We start from the raw sequence: 22,011 nt of genomic DNA, 5'->3' as shown, positions 1-22,011 counted from the left end.
CTAGACGTGAACGCGCGCTCACTCCACACTGCAGAAGAGTTAGTTTAGCTCTGAGAATATCTAGTGAATGTACAGTGGACGTTTGTGCAGAAATAAATGCTGCAGCTCCTCCAGACCAACAGAGGTTTCCTGTGTCTTGTGAAGTGACGGGGCTCCGCAGTGAGAAATGTAATCGTCTCATTACCGACCGGGTGCCGGTGTCTCCCCTGTTCACTCCGGCTGCGGGCGGAGACGACAACGTTACTCGTTGCGGAGCCCCGGTACCTGAGCCTGCTGTTTTGAGCGATGCTACTTCATGTCTATTTAGAGCGAGCACAAGCGCGAGCCCGACGCTGACTTTCGTTGATTTCATGGCCACAGGTGTCGCTGTTAACAAGCATTTCTGAAAGTTACAAATAGGTCAAAATTGGTCACTTCCAGTCACTTCCAGTCGTCATTTTCTCCCCCACACCAGGTGTACATTTCTAAGTGACAAAAGTACGACAGGCCTACTAGTTCCAGCATGTAACATATTCCTTTACAGGTCTCGGGGATAATCACTTCCTGCTGAATAAGCAGTTTCAACTTTCAACTTGATTTGTCCCTGAAGGGCGATTGGATTTGCAGCATTGAGTGCAACATAAAACAAACATGAAATAACATTAGTAGTCAGAGTAACACCGACTCAGCAGCACTGCATCAATGAACAAGCGTAATCACCGACACGGTAATAAGAACAATACATGATCCTGTCATCGCCACCACATCAAAGTATGATAAGCTCAAACTGAATCGTCCAGCGGCAGCAACATACTCAGAGATCAACATACAGAAGAAACCCCCCCACCAAGCAGCAGCAGCTTCTGGTCACCACCATCAGATTATTAATGTCCTCCTACTGATATACGACTGGATGGTTCTGTACCTGAGGGATAAACTGAGTCAATGTTCATTTCTCTTCTAATAGAAAGGTCTTCTTCACCTCAGGCTCACTGTGGTTCTCGATGCGGACCACAGTTGTTGTTTCTCATCTTAAGGATCATCAACCTCCAGGCCTCCTCTCCTCCCCCACCTCTTCCCTCCCAAGGACTGCTCCACTCTCTCTTCTCTGTACTTAACATTCAGCATGTCGTCGGTTCAACTTTTTATTCCAGAAAGATGTTGCTCAAGCAGTCCTTCACCCTCCTTGACTTTTATGAATTACTGTTTGTACATCAGTTCATCTCCTGTCTGTTCTCACACTCTACTAGTCCACAGGTCAGCTCAGTAACCTGAGAGTGATTACATGTTCTGACTGATGTGCCCCGGCCACACTGACGCCCACGCTGCCTCTTTGCATTAAGTTTCACATGACAACACTCATACATGTCCTTGACAGCATCTATACCATCCTCCCCCAATGAAATGAAGAGAGGAAGGTGGCCCACGTTACTGTACTATTAATCTTCCGAACAACAATAACCCATAAAATTACAGTTCAGCATATTTAAACAAAATCGATATTCACTACCAATCTTTTATCTCATTCATGCCCTATTTATTCCTTCTATATAGTCTTTTTTTTTTTTTAAGACAATGCACCATTTGAGGGCAAATGCAATTTTGTTAAAGGGACTATTTGTAACTTTCAGAAATGCTTGTTAACAGCGACACCTGTGGCCGTTAAGTCAACGAAAGTCAGCGTCGGGCTCTCGCTTGATCGCTCTAAATAGACATGAACGAGCATCGCTCAAAACAGTGAGGCGACGCACGTCAGCTAAAACCACAATATCACTCTATATTTCAGCTGCTTGGCAGTAATGTTAGCTGACCAGATGAAGGTCTCTCTTTGAATCAATGCTGATCCTAGTGTTGGCTTTGAGGCTGAAGCAGGAAGAGAAACGTTTTACAGACTTTAAAAACGTCACACACGTCACACATATCCTTTGCAGTTTTATTAGCTCAGCAGCAGTTTTTTTTAAGAGTATAGAGCTTCAAAGACGGTAGTTTCCCTCTTTGCTAATCCTCTGTCCTCCACGTGTTCCTGTGATGTGAAAAGAAAGTGAAAGAACAGAGGAAGGTTACAGCCCCGAAGTGTTTTCCAGCATCATCAGGTTCATGTCATACGAGGTAGTTTGGTCCCTTTAATGCTCAGAAAAGAGGCTGTTTCTTTGGGATATTTATACCTGAACTGAGAGGAAACACTGATTTAAGATATTATAGTGAGAACCGAATTCCTTATAGTCACACAATGATTGCCTGATTGCTTTGTGCTCGCAGATTTTCATTTCATCTATGTTAACCAGCCCAGTGTCATAACACATGATTATGGTGATGCAGCTTAAAGGTTTTTCACTAAAGCTTCGGGTAACAAACAGATCCAGAGAGTAAAATATGGTTTCAAATCTGTTACATAAGAAGCAGAAATCTCAAACTCTCGTGCCTCAAAATAACCATTTGCGTCATTTTTTTCCTCCAAGGAGCTAAATGACTTTTGACATTTGCAGGTTTGTAGACAAAAGTATCTGCTCTCCGTGGAGGTTTGGAGACGTGGCACGTAAAAGATCACACAGGGCGAAGGCACATCAGGGTGTTGTCATGGAACTTCCCTGAATAGAAGTCAAAAATAGCTTTTCCACCATAGCTCATTTTTTATTTTATATCCCCCATTGCAGTGCAGCTCAGATGTGAAAAGCACCCATGATGGTGTTTCGTTCGCAGACACTGAAATAAACAGTGTCATATTAAAGGGGACATATTATGCTCATTTCCAGGTTTATACTTGTATTTTGGGTTTCTACTAGAACATGTTTACATGCGCAGTAGTGATCGAGTGTCTGGAACCGCGGTATCGAGGTCCTGCCCACACACAGCCAATCATGAGTTGAGCACGGCCACAGCTTGTTAGCGTGAGCCACAAAGCTGCCACCTTAGCACCACGGTAACTAACCATAGTATCTCTATAACTACATTTATCATCCAATTGACACATGTTCTATTACACAGACTCGTGATGTTATGGAAAGTTATATACATCTCCTCTCTCGTACGATTCCTGAGCCTCCGGTTGCGACTATACTTCACTCAGCGCATCTGTTAATCACAGCTGTCAATCATGATGTCTCACCCCCCTTTTTATAGCTTCAATTAACTAATTAAAACCAAAATCAGAACAATAAACACTTGAAGCATGATAAGAACTGCCTAAAATGACAGAAACCATATTTGGGAAAAATTTATTTGATGTGTACTTTTTGACTTTTTAATTTGGCCCATGTCCAATCAGCTAACATGGAGGAGGCGGGATTTATAACCTATACTGCAGCCAGCCACCAGGGGGCGATCAAGACATTTTGGCTTCACTTTTGGGGAGCTGTCATGTTGTCCATCTTTATATACAGTCTCTGGTATTCTCTTAAAGCCCAGTCTGCTCTGATTGGCTTGTGAGAAAAATATGCTATGGGTGATATATTCTACTGAGCCTGCATGTGACATAGGAAGGGGAGCCAAATCTGAATGACTTGTTGAATCACATGTTTACTGATCCAGGCAGCCCACAAAAAACTGACTGGGTTGTCTTATTTCATAATTTCTTGGTTGGTAGTTACTCCAGATACCCAGATGTATGAGCACAAGCAATGAAAAAGTGAGTTTTTCATGATATGTCCTCTTTAATTAAGGTGTTATACAGAACCACTTTAAGGATGCTATTATAAGAATCACGGTGACGCAACTGAAATACCACATTTCAACTGCTTTTATTAGCAAGATGCTGCAAATTACTTTTCACACATTGAGCAAATCCGGGTGGTATCTATCTACATAAAATTAATTATAATTTTAGCCTCTGTCTTTAAATATTTGCCACCTCTCTGAACTGATCCCGCTCCTCTCATCCTCCTGCAGCCTCCTCCTCTTCTGCAACCCTTCACCCTTGTGTGTTAAGAAATGTAATTAACCTTTATAGCCGGGCTCTTCCAGAGGCCATTTGTCTTGTTACTGAACACCACTCAACAGTATCTCAACCCTCACAAGCTCCTTTATGTACGTTCAAGAGAGGAGAAGCCAGAGATGAGTCCACTGCAGCGAGTCAGGCTGAATAAGCAGTTGTATTCAGTATCTTTATGAGTGTGAAGGGTTAAAATGACTGAGTGTTTTAATGATTTTTAGTAAATTAGAATATAGTTTGTCCATTAGTTTGTATGAATCAGTCAAAGTACTTACTCAGTGGTTTGTAAGTTATAGCAAAAACAAGTAATTACCTCTCAAAATACATTTTTCGAAGGTGTGTGTGTGCAGCGTGTGAGCAGGAAGATGAGTGGAGTGTGTAATTACAGGAGAAACAAAGCAGTGCATCCTGATGCATTCTAAAGCAGACCTTGCTAACAACCCCCTTTGTTTTTTACGCATGAAATTATGCGCCCACCGGGGCGTATAATTAGAAATCAATTAAACCTCCATATCGCACATCCAGCTAAATTGCTCAAAAACTATTTTGCAGTATATTATCTAAGTGTACTTCCCGAAGGCTGTAATATTGAGAGGTTGGGAGAAGATTGCAAAAATGTCAAGTTCATTCATAAGTAGGGAGCAGGATGTGAGGACAGTGACGTGCACGTATGAGTGTCTGTATGAATGAGAGCTTTTAAAGTGACAGTAATATTACAAGTTAAAGTGTTTGCTTGAAATCTTGTGTGTCAGTCTGTTGTCATGCAGATACACACACAAATTGTCATGTATTTTTTTATTGGTGAATCAGGTGATTTTAGACAGTTAGACAAGCACTACATGACAAGCATGGATCAATTACTGAACGGGCCTACCGGGCAAAGGCCCACGGGCCCAAAGTGTCACCTACAAAATGTCTCTCAAAGAGACGTGTACCAACCAGGAAGAGACTCAAAATGACCACAAAGAAACATAAAACAACCACAAAGGGACACAAAAAGACTACAAAGAGACCAAAACAACTACAAGGAGATGCAAAATGACCTCAAAGAGACGTAAAACAACATAGAGATGTGCAACGACTACACAGAAAACAACAACAAAAAGAGGCAAAACAATTATAAAGTCTGTGTGTCTTGCTCCTATGTAGATGGTGGGGCCTTTTCCATATCTAGGTCTCTTAATCCGCCCATGATTACAAGACTTAGATTACAAGACTCCCAAAAATGTTGGATTCTACAGCTTCCATAATGCAAATAGTGTCTTTTCTGTAGCCACCTATACCCCTTGTGGTTTCATTCATATTGGGAGACTCTGGGCTTGTTTCACCAAATTTGCAACTTGTTACGGTACGTGTCCACAGGGGCGTTTTTTATCGCGAGGGGACGCAACCCTTCCCAGCATTGGACGCTTGGTGTGCTATCCCTAGAAACAAGGCACTCGGCTCCTGATTGGACGAACGCTTTCCCGCCGTTGGCTGCTGCTCCCAGCTTTCAAACCGGAACCAGTATGGAGGCTGGTTTGGAAACTTTCTTCTCTTATTTCACGTAAATAGTTCACTGAAATGTGTTTCTGAAAACATTTGAGGTGAGAAATAATCCATGCAGTTGATGAATCTGTCTTTATTTTGGATCGACAACGTTTATTTTAAAAGATCCTCGGGAGTTTCGAAAGGCGGCGAGTCGCGTCGGACGCCCGTGATTTGCATAAAGTAGACGAGCCCTCAACTTTATGCAAATGAGGAGCGGGCGTTGTGACGCCTAGTCTCTCAAATCGCGGTGACAATGAATGGGGAGCGTGGAAAGCACGGAGCCTGTGGACACGTACCATTAGGCTCTCTGTCTCACACACACCTGATCCTAATCTTTTGAGTTTACCTATGCACTTTCATGTCCATGTTACACCTTGTGGTCAGTGCTAGAATTGCAGGCATACATTGATTGCGTCATCCACAGATAAAAGTAAAACAAACAAAAAACTACATTAAGGCTCCAACACTTGGAACCTATGTATAAGTGAGAGCCCCGAAAGACTCACATATTTATCTGCAAACAATTATGTGTGAAACGTGACGCCGCCACCATTTGCCACCAACAATGCGCACTGATGATTGTATAGCACGTCTGATTTTACATAACCACAACCTTTCCCTAAGCTTGTTCAAGAGGTTCAGTTGTTTAGAAGCCACATGCAGATATTGTAGAAAGCGATAATCTTATAAAAATGTAAATGAAAAACATTGCTATTGAATATAATCCAGGGTTTCTTGTCTGGTGATCGTCCAGACGGCCCCTACCTGGTAAACTCCCACCCTGTTAGCGTCTTGTTCATTGTGGGTTTCACAGCCTCTTTACTCATAGGAGCATATTTTTGATTGATCAGAGACGTTGAATAAAGGTTTATGAAAAAGAAAAAGGAAGAAAAGGAGAAGATAATAGACAAGAGAGATGATTATGAGAAGATTTATGAGTTTGCATGCCCAGATCATAGTTTCTGACATCAAGAACAGAGCTCATGTTATGTTAATGCGGCAGCAAATTAGTGCCAGTTGAGTACTTCTGTGTTTGTGCATATGTGTGTGTGTGTGTGTCCTGATATATATGTGTGTGTGTGTGTGTGTGTGTTTGGTTTTATTCATTTCAACCCTCAAATTAAACAACAGCTGCCGGATAGAAATGCAAATGTATCTGCATTTTTATGTGGCTGAGTAAGAGGGACGTCCTCCCAGGCTTCCTTCCTCGCTCCTTGAGATTTCTCCTGTGATGGTTATTTCTGAGAGCGGCGCTCATTCACTGGAGTTCATAATGGCCCTTCTCTAGCCATGCAGAATAGGATGGGTTTCTGGGGATTGCTTACTTCTCTCCGCCCAGACGGCCGCATTGAACTCTTTTAGCCTCAAACTTTGGCGCCGGCTGGCATCCTTCAGAAGGAGGAAATACGAAGATGCTGGGTGCAGACATGCAAAGAAACACACATATATACAGTATATACACATTCAATAGGTTTTATCATTAGCTCAGATGGACTAAATGTTACGGAAAAGACAATGGGGCTATCTTATTTTATATTTACTTAAGTAGCTTTTATTATTACAATGTTAAATATATGTAATTATTGACTGCTTTTAAATAGTGATTTAGCTGCTCCTCAATAGTTTAGTCAGAGTTAGAGTGCTCCACAGTTTAGTATTACACGTCAATAACATTGTCCGGCCCGTTTGCACAAAATGGCACGAATAATAAGTACGCCTTTCTTGATTTCCGCGCGTTATTTGTACGCCATGTCTCCTGTACTGACTGCAATGTAAACGCATCCATGTAAATATGCAACGGTAAGAGAAGCAGAGATGTAGTAAAAAGTGAGAAAGACCACTTATAGTAAGCGAGTGGGGAGGTGGCTTCTAACTAGGAGACCGGTGTTCAAGACCGGTGTTTTGTTTTGTAAGTGACGTTAGTGACATTTGCCATGCGACGGTTGTAAAGTGTTTTTAGTGACGTTTTCAGTAGTTGTTTTACATTATTTCCGAATTAATTTGACTTAATTTACGTACTTATTCCAAGCCCAACCATGATGTTTTTCCTAAACCTAACTAAGAGGTTTTGTTGCCTGCACCTAACTGCGGACGTATTCTTCTTCCTCGTCAAAACCTGGTGCCTACGTTACCCACAATGCAACTCGACAGCCGACAGTTCAATCCTAGATTTGCGTGTCTTATACCAATTACGGCTAATGTACTGTAGTCTTGAACTGTTACATACACAGGTCTGGTGAGCTCAGATTTCTTTTCATTTTCAAGCTTGTATGCTTCAGAGCCAACCGATGCTGACTCAAGTGACATCATTTGAGGCAGTTTATCAGAGTTAAGCTCCCCCTGGAGCCACAAAAGACTTTAAACAAGTATTTTCACATAGCAGCATTATTACCTAGGACATGTAAATAGACCTTGATGTGTAATATTGGAGGAGTTCCCCTGTAAAGTGCTGAACAGCGCCCACTGTGGTCACAGGTGGTAATAGCACATTAGGTCTTCTAGACAGAAGAATCTGCTCTAAAGACATCATTTATAGGTCACCTGAGAAAACACATTGTCCTCATTGACCACCATTATAAAATAAACACCTGTAAAACTGAGGACAGGACACCTCTTTCATCGTAATGTACAGGGAAAGAGACACGGAAGACATTTTGACCTACACAGGTGTAAATAATGACATTAATGATGACTTTTAATGAATTCCATTTAGCTGCTTTGATTTAAGGCTCCTGGTATCCTGCATTCTCGCTCACTGTCTCTCTCACTGTCACACCTGAATGGAACAGAGCCATCGTTAGTTAATTAATTAGTTACTTACACCTGTACTTTTCTGACAAGTCATAAATTGTCTTTAATTCAATGTAAATAGTCTCCCGTAAACGTCCAATAATGTGTATTTGTTTGATTAACTTAGTATTAGATCGTTTTTCAAATATTTTACTAATCATTTTTGAAATTTTTTGGATATTTTTCAAAAGAATTTTCCGGATATTTTTCACTAATAACAACGCTGACTTTCGTTGACTTAACGGCCACAGGTGTCGCTGTTAACAAGCAATTCTGAAAGTTACAAACAGTCCCTTTAATGTTCTTTTGCACTTTGTCATAATGATCTTGAATGTTTATGTAAAGCACTTTGAATTGCCCTGTTGCTGAAATGTGCTCTACAAATAAAGCTGCCTTGCCTTGCCTATACTATTGATTTCATTCTGCCTCTTCCCTCCCTCCCTCCCTCCTCTCCTCCTCCTCCTCCTCCTCTTCCTCCCCCCATCACACTCAGCCTCCCACCTCCCCTCAGCCTCTCAGCCTCTCAGCATCGTCTTCGTTGGACTGCAGCAGAGAAACCGCTGCTGCATCGGAGAAGACAAGAAACAAGCAATCTCTACACGATGCTTTCCATCTGTGTCTCTGTGTAGAGAGGAGAAAGAGAGGAAGGGAACCGAGGAGGCTCATCGAGCTCGGTACGATGCGTCTGCTCCTCTGCACGTTGTGAGTATTTCTTTTCTTTTTAAAAATGTGCCAAACTTCACCTCCCTGCGCAATACAGTGGAACACATCTTTATCTGCATTTCTGCATCATTTAATATGCAAAATGGATACAGGAAATGTTGGATGCATCTGGTGATTAAAAATGCTCTTCATTCCCTGTAATGGGAATAAAATGATCATAAAGCTGTGACAGAAAAGTTGTGCAACTTTCTCAGAGTTGTCCAGTCAGCATTATTAAAAACCACATATTTTATATATTTTTAATCAGAGATTATTCTAAGATTTATTCTCATAAAGTTATTTTTTTATGAAATGCACCAAACCAGTAATTTAGTGACTTTCCAGATGTTACATGTGTGTGGTCGTGACGGTGCCATCCTGATGTGCACAGATGTTCCACACGCACGCGTCAGAGGCAACCCCCGAGCTTTCCCATCCGCGCACCGTGCAGTGAATCTGCAGTGAGCTGCAGCTGCAGAGAGAGACAGAACAGAACAGATCCATCCATTACAGCAGGAGTTAGTGCTCGATGCGGTGAGCAGAGGACGCTCCTCTAACTGTACACTGTGCACGGAGGAGGAGGAGGAAGAGGATTGATTTCCAGGCAGCCAGAAATCTAATTATGGGACGCGACTTGCGTCAAAAAGACTCCTCGGTGATTGATGCACCTTCCTGTATACGTGCACGGTCTGTGGGGCTGAGATGTGGAGCCACTGTGTTGGTAGTGTGCAGTAGTGTAGTATAGGCTGCAGCCTGGTGAGGAGTGGAACAAAGAGGAGGAAAGTGACAGATGAGTTTCTGCATAAAGCTGTCCCTCCCAGCTGGCTGGATGGGAAGTTTGACTGGGTCAAACATGGAGAATATGAGCAGGTGTTTGCTGCAGAGCTCTTCTCAGGTTCAGTTTGAACAGATCAGTAAATGAATGTTTGGCTTCAGGGCTGCATGTATACCTCAGTGTTTGCTTTCGCTCAGCAGATGACAAAGCAGCCATCGTCTATTCAGCCTATTTATTATTATTATTATCTGGGCTTCATCTCAACACAAAGGCTTGCATGGGTCTGCACCACATGTTCCTGGTGATCAGGGGCCATACAGGACAGAAAGCCATGATGCAATCGGTCAGCCAATCAGTAGCCTGGAAACAGGAGAGATGAAGCCATTCATGTGTAACCAACTCCCACAAAAAGATGGTTGCAGAACTCACAGGTCATTTAAGGTGCATGGTGTTCTTGCTTTTTGGCGAGTCATTTGTACGCCATGTAGTCTGCATTGAATATGCTACGCTCAGAGCTGGTGACGTAGAATAAAAAGACTGCTTATGGTGGGCGAGAGGGGAGGTGGATGGGTCCAACAAACACAGGACTTTCAACCCGGAGATCGCTGTTCATAGCATGTAATAGACCCACCTGTCCACCAGAGGATAGCGTGTCAGTGTCACGTTTTACCTCGCTGAGACGTGAATATTACACGCCTGTGTTAACGTGCAGTACCAGCAGGGGACAACAAAGCCACTGACTTGGGAAAACATCATGGTTGGGTACGTAAAGTAAGTGAAACACGTACGGAAACACGTGACAACCGTCACTAACGTAACTTGACAAACACTGGCAAGTCCAGTGTTGGTTTGACCCACCCACCATAAGTGGTCTTTCTGACTTTATATACTACGTAACTAGCTCTGAAGTTAGACTTCATCAGAGAACGTACAGTAGGCTATATTGAAGAAGTGAAAGGTAATTGTTAATGCCATTGCAACATCAGCACTCAGCAGCAGAGCTACACTTCTGCCATTTTGGATTGAAAGTGACTACCGGACACCAGTAAAACGTCCGCCTACAAAGTGCCGTACAAAAGTAAAACTAAATTATTTCTATTCTATTGTCATATTCTACCGAAATAGCCTGTGTTGAACAATAAAATATTGTAAACATCATTTTCAGTCCAAAATGGCTGCAGCGGCTGTTGTCAAAAAAATAGCGGAGTTTCGTCTCTCTGCTTCTATCAAAACCCAAATGACAACCGTCACTACAAGACATTGCACCGTCATGGAGGCTTGTAATATTCACATACTTTTACTTAAGTAAGATTTTAAATGAATGACTTCTTCCACCACTGTTTATACATCAGCAAAGGTGAGGATGTTCAATGAGTTTAGTTAAAATTTACAAAACCTATAGTTGGTACATTGGCTGTTTTGGATGAATGAACACAAACAGTCCAGCAGTGAAATTTGCATGAATGACTTGAGATGAAAGTTTGCTTTTGCGTTCTGTGTGAACACCTTTAGAGGAGCTGATATGCAGATTTTGTTACCTTAAAACAGACCTAGGCTAGCTGTTTCCCTCCGTTTCCAGTCTTCATGCTAAGCTAAGCTAAAGTAACCGGCTGCTGACTGTAGCTTCACATTTGTCGTGCAGACTTGAGAACGATGGAAGTGAATAAGTGTTTTTCCCAAAGTGTTGAAGTATTCCTTTAATTCTGACAAAAAACTGCAGGTGTATTTTTTTTTCAGTGAAATAAATATCAAAGAAAAAAGTTAATTTTTCTCTTAAAATGTACGATTCAGGTCCAAATGAGGATAAACTAATATTGATAAAATGTCAATCTAATGAAAAAAACAGACAAAATGCAGTGTGAGTATCCACACAGGGACCCGACAGCAGCTGGCTGAACTCCAGCAGTCGGTAAACCCTCACAGTCATCGTTATATACAAGCAGTCAGGCAGCTGTGTGTGTGTGTGTTTGTGTGCACGTCAGGAGGAGAGCCCAAATGAAGTGCTGTGCTGTTTGACCGTTCCCTTTGCAGCGGTGCATTATTGAATATATGAATTTCTGTGTTTGTGTTCAGTGGATCTCTGAGCTGGAAGGCATGATGCTGCTGCTGTATAATGTAGTGTGTGTTCATTACTTTAATCTGAACCCCCGCTCCACTGCTCCCCCGCCAGTCGTGCTGCTGCTTCAACAGCCTCTTGAGGGTGCTGCGTGTTCAAAGTGCTCCTTCATCAGCCTCTTTCCCCCTTTTTTTTTTTTTGGAAAGCAGAGCAATATGTTTCCAACGCCTGAAAAGTTCATTTTTAGATATTTGTGAATCTGATACCTGCAGTCAGTTACAAAAAGACGTCTCTCTTACGTTGAATTCACACCAGGCAGCGGCGAAGTGCGGCTCGCCACCATAATTACATTTTTGTGCAATCGGGAGGTGTGTTCATGTGTCTCAGGTGGGAAGAAATTCTTAGTAACACAGGTCAACATGTCACAGGAGTCACAGAATCTGTTTCCTGATTGGCTGCAGGTCCTCGCTGGCCACACTTCTCTGCTAAAACTTTTCCCAACTTTAGTTTGGCCGCACTTTGCTGCAAAACAATCAAACGGTCGCAGTTCACTGAGCTCTGGAGTGGCCGACGCAGCTTTTCATAACTATTGCATGACAGCTTGCTCTGGTGTGAATTTGGTGTAATACTAGCACGTATATGCAGGTTTTTTAAACGCGGGAAACCCCACAAAATTAGGCGTTACACTCCTTTCCCATTGCCAGTAGACGAGTATGCCTTTCTGTTTTTTTTCCCTGTCACGAACACGTCACAAAACAGGGTTAGTAAAAAATGAAACTGTTACGGTGGTTACTTAAACTCAATGCAGACTAATTTGGAACAAGGTTCGAGCGCCGCTTGGACGGAGACGGACGGGATTTGAGGCTTAGATGGCAAAGAGTTGGTCAAACTAGTCATAGCATTGCGCCGGAAAAAGGTAGAAAATTAGCGTGTCAACCAAGCCAAGTCAATTTTCGTAGTGGACAAACAGCGGTACTACAACTTCTGTGTCCATCACGTGATGCCATTAGGCCCAGAAAGACTTTTTCCCATAGACTAACATTGGGAAAGAGACGTTTATAAATTAGCGGATATTTTTTTTTTGAGGTGAATCAACTTCCCAGTACGAACACTTGAATAGCCCTTATTTAAATCATTAGGTCCTAAAAGTTGTAAAATACACTAATAGCTGAATCCAGAGTTATTTTCTTTCCTCCGTTCATATGAATGAGACCCAGACCGAGGCTGGAGCGAGGGCTGGGAGGCGGAGTTAAAGGAAACGCTACTGTGCCTGCTCTGTGGGACCAATGGATGCAGAAGATCACCGGATGATCTGGGTACTTTATCACTCGGCAGTCGAGCCATTTTGGCTTCATGCATTACTGAGCAACTCTCATAGGAATGAGCAGGAGCCCGCCTCCAACGCTGTATCCAGTTCTCTTTATACATCCATGTCTCCATCACTGCTGGTTGGAGCTGAAGCTGATAAATACCCGTGACTACTGCAGAGTCATTCATCCCGGGAATGAACGCCGGTTGTAAAGACAAAAGCCAGATGTTAGTGGGTGTTAGTGGTGTTTTTTTGTCCAGTGGGAAAGAGGAGAGAGGCTGTCAGGAACTGGTGACAGGATGAAATGCATGATGAAATATGTACATGAGCATCTGTTGAGCTATTGTACATGTAGCATACCACCCACATAATACATGTTGGTGAAGTATGTACTTTTTAGAGCTCTCAAAGACCAGAAGCGTTTGTATTTGACCCGATTTCCAAGTGTATTTGTCCAAATCACAAACTGAGGTCTTAGTCTTTCGTTCTTTTGTTATAAGTCAAGTGTAAGGCTTGTGCCAACAGCACTGAAGATGATCTTTTACGACACAGCTCCTATTGCACATTAAGCTGTATGATCACAGGAAGTCGTGAGGTTGGCGTGAGGTTTTATTCTCACGATGTGCATTAGCGACTGACTGCCCACTGCAGCCATCTGTGGGCACTGCAGAACGCCTGCAGGGCTCTGCACATCCACTTGCATTTGCAGTGTCGATCAGTATGTCGCATGCAGATCTTATCTGTGTGTTAATATTCCCCTCTTCAAAAACACAATTTGTTCTGAGAAAAGTTTTTTTTAGAATACAGCAATGTCCTGCAGAAAACATTTCCTCCATTTCATCCTGCACAGTATGAGTACGTGTTCACCTGCAGAGTGTATGCGTGCGTGCATCTACTGTATGCATGTGTGTGTGTGTTTCCGTGTGTGCGTTTGCGTGAGTGATTAATGAACGTAGCTGGATGGCGTCAGCGGGCCATGACAGCACGACTGCGAGGAAATCATTTCTCCCCTCTCTGTGGACTGCTGATTCAGAGCTCGCAGGAATTTTTTGCTGATTGCTAAAATCACATCATAAGGGTGCTGTTATAATAACCCCAATCACAGCATCACAGCAGAAGGCGAGGCGAGGGGAGTCGCCATCAAAAAGGAAATAAAAAGGCCATAACTGATATTAGGTTGCATGTTTTTGTGGGCGGGGGAGAGGGGGAGGTCATGGTTGTGGGTTGAAATGTGGCAGCTTCTTGTATAACCATATCTCTTACATCAACAGTATGTCGTTGTGTAGCTTCAAAGAAAGACTGGACATTCAAAGTGCTCAAAGTGCATGAAAAGACTTCTAAATGTCGGCATTAATGACCATTTGCATACGGAGGAGAGCGGTTAGCTTATCATGAATAATGAAATGTCAACAGAAGAGGGATATCTTTCATATTCTGCATCGCCATCAAGACGGTGACTTTGAAATTCTTGGCGCACTCGGATGAGAGAGACGAGAGGATGGAGAGAGAGAAGAAGTGAAGAGAGATTGACAGTCATAGAGGGGAAACCACTGATCAGCCTGGAGGAGGTGAATTGAGACCAGGGATTATACACAGACCTGGCTGCCTGTTATGCACCATTATTCATTTCCCCTCTATTATAAAAAAGTTCTCTCAGTGTTGCAGAGCAGCGAGTTGATTGGCTATTTTCTTCTTGGCCATTTGGTGCAGAAACTCTCAGAGCATATCATGAGGTTTATCACAGAGTTCGACCTTTAGTCTCAAGACGTCAAGCGCTCGGCTGGAGGAGCTGCGGCGCTGGAAATGAGTTCGGGGAAGTTTGCAAAGAGGACTGTGCTTAGGTAGAAAACATGTCTGCTCCTGTAATGTGCTTTGTTGTGTACAGATACAGGACACAGTGTTACGGAGTCTTTTTTAAACCTTATATTAAAACAAGTTTTTATACCTTAATGGCAAAATATGTTTGTCAGAGGTTTCCAAAATGAGCGTTTATGAAATTCTGCCAACTTTAAGGCCTTTACACACCGGGGGGGGGGGGGGGGGGGTGATGAATAAACAACACTAAATGATAGTCGGATGACATGATAGTGTCATGTCACGCCCCTTAGTGTCATGCCACGCCCCTTGGTGTCATGTCACGCCCCTTGGTGTCATGTCATGCCCCCTGGTGTCACGACCCCTTGTGTGTCACGACCCCTGGTGTCACGTTCCCTGGTCAAAACCACTATAGTTACCCTTGGCGTCACTTTAGGATTAGGCAACAAAACTATTATAATTAGGTTTACTTTAAAACTACTACGTTTTTATAGTGAAATTGTGTGTCTTTTTGCTCTTTAAACTACATCACCACATTCCTGGCACACTTTCTTGGAGCGTTTACTGTACTTGCCACGGATGAGTTTACATTGTAGTTAATGGAAAGACCGGTGCGTTTCATTCCGCCGCTAAGGGGATGCCTTGTGCGGCGGTATCGAACGCCCACGGCTGTGACAAAGCCTCTGTATTTGACGCCCTGGGAATAAGAATGAGCTGCAGTGATGCAACACTTTTTTGATAAAAGGTTTGAATAGCATCCCAGCTCTATAGCGTCATACTTACGCACAGATATGAGACTCTCGGCAAGAAAGCATATTACGTTTTTTCAACAAATACTGTTATCTTTTCCAGTGAGGACAGAGTCATATGTTTAGCACTGACTGCCTTGTTCAGAACAACATTTTGAATTAAAAAAAGAGAGAGAGAGAGGTGTTGAAACAAAGTGAGATATAAACGTCTGACCCCTCAAGCAGCACTCATTTCACTAAAACACTGACTTGTAAAACTTGTAAAACGCCTCACTTTTGCCTTCATGCTTCAGCTCAACCGCTGTGGGAAATGATGCAGCGTGAATCCCGACAGCGGCAGGTCTTTTTATTTAATGTCCTGAAGCCACATAGGATGGTGAGATTTAGTGTTTAGACACATCCATGGCCAGGGGGAGTCAGCATCTCATCATCTGGCCGTGCACAAAGTTAGTAAGAACACATTTCCTACTTCATTTCATTGCTGCATTGCACCAAAATCTCTCGGGCTGCTTTACGTCGCCGAGGAGCCCCGGCCGCTTACGTTCAAATGACAGATCCCGACTGATGTTTTATCTAATCCCGCAGAGCAAAGGTGAGCAGAAACACCATTCATCAACCTGCCACCGTCTATTTGGGCACTTAACCTAGTCTCGACACCTCAGGTTATGCTTCCCTCTCCACGGACTGCAGATACAAATACAGTAGCATGTAGAAAGACACAATCATATCATAAGACTATCTGCATTGTATCATCTTACCACTATGATGCTACTATTGTAGAGATATTTCCTCTTTGGCTAACTGAACCCAGAAACAACTGAGCTGAACATGTCAGTCGTCTGTATATGAATCATTTCACAGATGATGTTCTGTTTCTGGTTGTCTGGTATTTGTGTTTTTGATCAGCAGATGCCACTGACTGCTGTTCGTGCATTAAACAGGAAACACATAATGCATCATTTGTAGACATTGTTATTGGATGTCCCGATCAAGTCTTTAATAATAGATATCTCTATTACTGAAGCTGTTCTGATATATGTATGATTTAATGTACACCAGACACATTGAAATAACATTAACCTCCTAAATTCAGCACACCTTATTTTTCACCGACATGTTCTCACTCCCAACTCGTCAAATACTTCCGGCCTCGGCGTCCGATACCAATGCACCAAGGTAGTGTCAGGCTTTCAACAAACTCCAATGTGAACTCGTCTGTGTCAATATTAGACGGTCAGAGGAAGTGGTGTTGCATAAAGGGCGAGAAAGTCCAGGCGAGGTAGGAGGGTGCGGAGGTAGGATGGGTCAAATAAACACGTCTTTCACCCAGGAGACCGCTGTTAGTGCCCCGCATGAAACGGCGGTATTTGACGAGTTGGGAGTGTTGTTTTCACAAGCTACTTGTTCCAAAAACTGAAACCATTACTTTTATATATTATGTAATGGAGGCAGGTTTAAGTGGGAGAATTCAACTCCTGAAAGTGATGTGAAGCGATCCGCTAGAGAGAAGAAGTATCACTCTGTTGGAATTGTTGGGACTACAATAACACAACAACTCTTTATTTATTTTTGTTCACACATGCACAAGCACCGCCGCATCGTGACTACTTCACAGACACAGAGCGGAGAGAGGACCTCAACTCAACAACGCTACCTCATGACAAGTAACCGCGGCAGTGCTACTGCAGGGCCGAGTTTTCTCTTCCATTCTCCAGTAAACGTGCGGCGACGCGCTTTGAGTTCAGGCTGGTGCACGCCAAGGTTAGAGTACAAGCACGGAGGCAGGAAGGCATCTGATTGGTTCTTTCCAAGTGAACCACGAGGCAGTGATTGGTAGACGTTTTTACAGGATTACAGCAGCTACAGATGACGGCTCTTTTCCGATAGCTCATAAGTAATGGATCGCTGTCGGGGTGTAAAGACCATTTCAACCAATATAACAAATAGTGTATACTGGTTGAAGATAGTTCACGTCTTTTGCATGTGCATTGTATATTTGTATTTGTTCTGTGTGTACTGTGTAATTGCCCTGTCAATAACAGAGTAGCTAAAGGGCTTTAGAGTGTAATGCGACGGCCCCAGAGCTCGCTGGTGTTTCTCCTGCAGCCGTCTTCGGTGCCTGGTGGTGACCTCCGGCTGCAGCGTGGCAGACAGACGGCTCGGACCTGATGTGTTGACAGGTCTTCTGAGAGGCCATGCCAGTGTCACAGTAGAGAGAGCCCTAAGGGGAGTCAGTCATACAGGCTGTCATGTCGTCCCAGCCTGCAAACATGACCCAGAAATGAATGAGCTCTGACAGAAAACATGGTCGCAAAAAAGCCAGATTTCCAAGAATGTACTATTTCTGAAGGCGTAATACCAATGATATCAACTTACTTCAGTTCTATTAGACTTGACACAAATGTGCACTGAATAAAAAAAAGTATTTGTGTCAAACCACATACAATACAAGCCTGTCTGTGTCGCTGAAAAGCTGCATCAGAGCTGATCAGAGCTGCAGAGTCAGGGATATCTGTAGGTTTGTCACTATGTGTGACCCCTTTCACATAAAAGTAGTCATGTGAACCATTGGTAATATAATAATATTGATTATAGCAGCTTTAACACAGAGACATGAGAGTGGAAGCAATCTTCTCATCTCACTCTCTAAGTGTTGCACATCATTCCATTTAAAGGAATACTTGACCCACAAAATGAACATTTGTATATCAACAACTCACTCCGAGTGTTACCTTGAATTTTTGAAGAAATGCTTCTTCTCGCATGCCGCCGCCACGGTAAATCAAGAAAAGGAGTAAATCCTTGATGAACTGAAGTAAATGGAGGCCGCGTTTAACCACAGCAAAACTATTATATCAAAACATCCGTTCACAAACTCTCACACAAGTCGTGCAGAATAATCCAAGTCTCATTTATTTATTGTCGTATGCTCACTATACTTCCCAAACACATGCATCTTCTCCAAAAACGTAATGTTTAAAACACTTCCGCCACTACTGTGTCATGCTCGGACATGCAGCGAGCATGCACAAGCACGTTTTCGACCATTTTCGGATTCTCCGTTCACCGTGGAGGCATGCGAGAAAAAAAAAGTTTTACACAAGATAAGATAAGATAATCCTTTATTATTTCCATAGCGGGGAAATTTGCAGCAGCAAAGGGGACAGTGCAACGCCAATAATTTCTTTAAAGCATTAACGCAACTTCCAATTTTTAGGTTGTAGCGGGATCAGTTTTAAAGCTACAATGATTTTTGTGGGAGTCTGGCTGAATTCAGGACCTGGATCAGGTGCCTTCGGTTTGATACTGAAGGTCACTGATGATGCTGAAAGCTTTCTGCTCCCACAACTTGTTTTACAGTAAATGTTATGTACTGTATGAGTGAGAGAGGAGCCACAGATGCACTGCTGCATTTTACCACCTTTTACAAGCCACAGCGGTCAGAGACCATCAAGCCCAAAGCAGCGCTGTGGAGATGGAGGGAGGTCACTATGACTTTGAGATGTTACAGACACTGAAAGGTCATCAGAGACTTCACTGCGGTGCTGTTTATGTTAATGAGTACAGTAATGACGGCTAACTGCTTTTTTTCTGTCTAACTGACTGATGTCCACACACCAGGCTTTCCTTTGTGTTTCACCCCCAGTGATTAGACCTACCGCTGTCATGTCATCGGCAAACTAATAATGGGACCGGACTGAGTACCAGCGAGTCCACAGTCCTGGAAACACTCCAGAAATACTTCAAGGACACAGTTGTAATTAAATTGAGTTTTTCTAGTTTGTAAACTTGGCTGACAGCTAACAGACGTATCACCATTACACTACACGACTTCTTAAGCAATCAATCTCATTTGTATGGACTTATTTTCTAATTAGATCATTGATGGGTTTGTTAAAAGTAGCTGTTTTTCTCTGTATAATTCAAAATAAGACGAGGCCACGCTTTCTAATCCCAGCTCGTCACATACTGGCGCTTTGTCAGACCCCTCGGCGGCACTTTTTGGTCGCTGTAAACACGTGCTTAACGTTGTGAGTTAATCAAAAACACTTGCTTAGATTCAGGCAACAAAACCACTATAGTTAGGTTTAGGAAAAAACTAAGTTGGGCTTGAAACAACTACGTTTGTACAGTGAAATTAAAGCTGAACGTTGTGAACACGGGACATGAACGAACAGCTGATTGTAACTTGAAAGTGAAACTTGAACACACGGGACACAAACAGCGGTCTCCTGGATGAAAGCCCTGTGTTTGTTGGACCCGTCCACCTCCCCTCTCGGCCGCACGGTGTGTCTCTTTCGCTCTTTAAACTGCGTCACCATGGCACTTTCACTGAGCTTTTCATTTTGACGCGGATGGGTTTACCTTAATGGAAAGCCCGGAGCCAAAGGTTGCCATGTGCGTCGGTGTCGAATGCCGACGGCCGTGACAATGACACCCTAGGAATGAGAACGGGCTGGTAGATCAGCCAGACGGCGAGTAAAGTATTTGACGTTTAATTGTTTGACATTTATATTTTTTGCTGGATCCACTTTTCACTTTTTTTCAAGTTGTAGAAGATCCATCTCTACTTCTAAAAAGTCAACAACATGTAAAGTTTATTAGACACACCTAGCTGCATACATCCAAATATAAATCAGGCTCATCATCATATTCAGTTTTTGTTGGCAGTACGTCAAAGATGTGCTTATTCAACTCTTTTTGGAGGCTGTAGTTTGTGGCGCTCATGAATTGCACTGCATTATATTCATAGGTGTCTGTAATATTGTTTATGTCGATGGGTTTGCATCAAAACTGGTTGGATATGATGCAAACAGTTGTGGTTCATCAGATACAGAGGGGTTTTTTTTGTCTGAAAAGACTCAATGACATTGCTCAGTTTATTCTCAGTGAATCACTCTCTTTTATTATAGCCCTCTTAGTAAAGCATTTCCACTTAGATTGCACTTTGTATCAGCTTCAGTTTGGCGGTCTCTCAGCGCCGAAATGCTCTTTTGAAGTTCTATTCGGTGCCAAGAAACACTGCAGTCAGGTATTTGTGAAAGACAGCTTTTAATCAAGCTAAACTTGCTTTTCTCTTTCTCTCCCTGCAGGCTGGTGGTCTCTTCTGCTGAGCTCTGACAGGACGGAGGATCTTTCCAATTTGAGATCAACAGTCTGGCTGCTCCCATCCAATGGAATTAGACATCATTACTTAATCATTAGTGTCCTGGAAGCTGACTGGCTATTCAGCACTAATAAACTGCCCTAAGTCTTGCTCTGTCTGGGAATAGAAGACCAGGAAGAAAGCAAAAATAGGCACCTTACATTTGTAGTAACCACTGGTGGAATAAATCTGAATTAAAAGACTTTTAGTGCCATAAATTTCCACGTGCCAAGATGGATGAAACACATAACAACAGGACTTCCTTGGCTAAAGGTGCCAAGGACATCGCTAAAGAAGCCAAGAGGCAAACTGCCAAAAATTTGGGCAAAGCTGTTGATCGTGCCGCAGATGAATACTCCTCTCATCGCAGCTATAACCGCTTCCAGAACGAGGACGAAGAGGAGAACAACTACAACACTTACGGTCAGCAAGACGGCCACGGCGCTGACAACGCAGCCAACGACGAGGACGGGGCCTCCAGCGACGCCACGGAGGGCCACGACGACGAAGATGAGATCTACGAGGGGGAGTACCAAGGCGTGCCGGCCCGCAACGATGGGAAGCAGCGGGACGGTCAGGTGGCTCTGGGCCAGCCGGTTTCTGACAGTCTAAAGAGCCGCAAGGAGCTGGAAAATGAGAGACAGTCAGACGAGGAGGAGCTCGCCCAGCAGTACGAGCTGATCATGCAGGAGTGCGGTCACGGGAGATTCCAGTGGCAGCTGTTCTTCGTGCTCGGGCTGGCGCTCATGTCAGACGGCGTGGAGGTGTTCGTAGTGGGCTTCGTCCTGCCCAGTGCTGAGACAGACATGTGTGTCCCCAACTCTGGTGCCGGATGGCTCGGTAAGCATTTGCATTACAGTATTCTTACACAGATACATTAAAAGTCTCACCTGTTGGTTCTGATCATCAACATCAACATTTTGTGATGTAGAAGTGTACTCAGGGTGTGCCAGTGCATCATGACATCACTGTTGGGTTATGGTTACAGGTGCAACAGAGCACACTTCTGACCACAAACCTCAGTGATGCTGGGGGTCATCAACCAACCAGACATGGTGGTGAAACACTGCTGGTGTTGTGACTCTTTAAAATACCTATTTTTCAATCAGCTTCTTAATGTGTCCGATCGGGTCCTGGAGAAGTTTTGGTTATTTATGAAAGATTTTTGTTTGTATTTCTGTCCTTGCTTTCTCACTGGTTTGAGGTGATCCGATCTCATTTCCCCGCCCCAT

At 43.3% G+C, this 22,011-nt stretch overlaps 1 protein-coding gene across 1 annotated transcript in view; it reads left to right on the top strand.

Annotated features, from left to right (window-relative positions):
* Positions 1-8,720: 8,720 nt before the first annotated feature.
* The window catches only part of LOC141757014 (synaptic vesicle glycoprotein 2C-like), a 46,430-nt gene continuing 33,139 nt past the window's right edge, over positions 8,721-22,011 (top strand). Inside the window, exons 1-2 of the mRNA XM_074617164.1 lie at positions 8,721-8,929; positions 20,727-21,619. Coding sequence (XP_074473265.1) covers positions 21,013-21,619 — 607 coding nt within the window. The 5' untranslated portion in view covers positions 8,721-8,929; positions 20,727-21,012. The remainder of the gene's footprint in view (positions 8,930-20,726; positions 21,620-22,011) is intronic.

Source organism: Sebastes fasciatus, chromosome 19 (genome assembly GCF_043250625.1).
Source record: "Sebastes fasciatus isolate fSebFas1 chromosome 19, fSebFas1.pri, whole genome shotgun sequence".
NCBI classification, from domain to species: domain Eukaryota; kingdom Metazoa; phylum Chordata; class Actinopteri; order Perciformes; family Sebastidae; genus Sebastes; species Sebastes fasciatus.
Note: the sequence above shows the minus strand (reverse complement) of the source record. Positions and strands in the feature narration are given on the sequence as shown.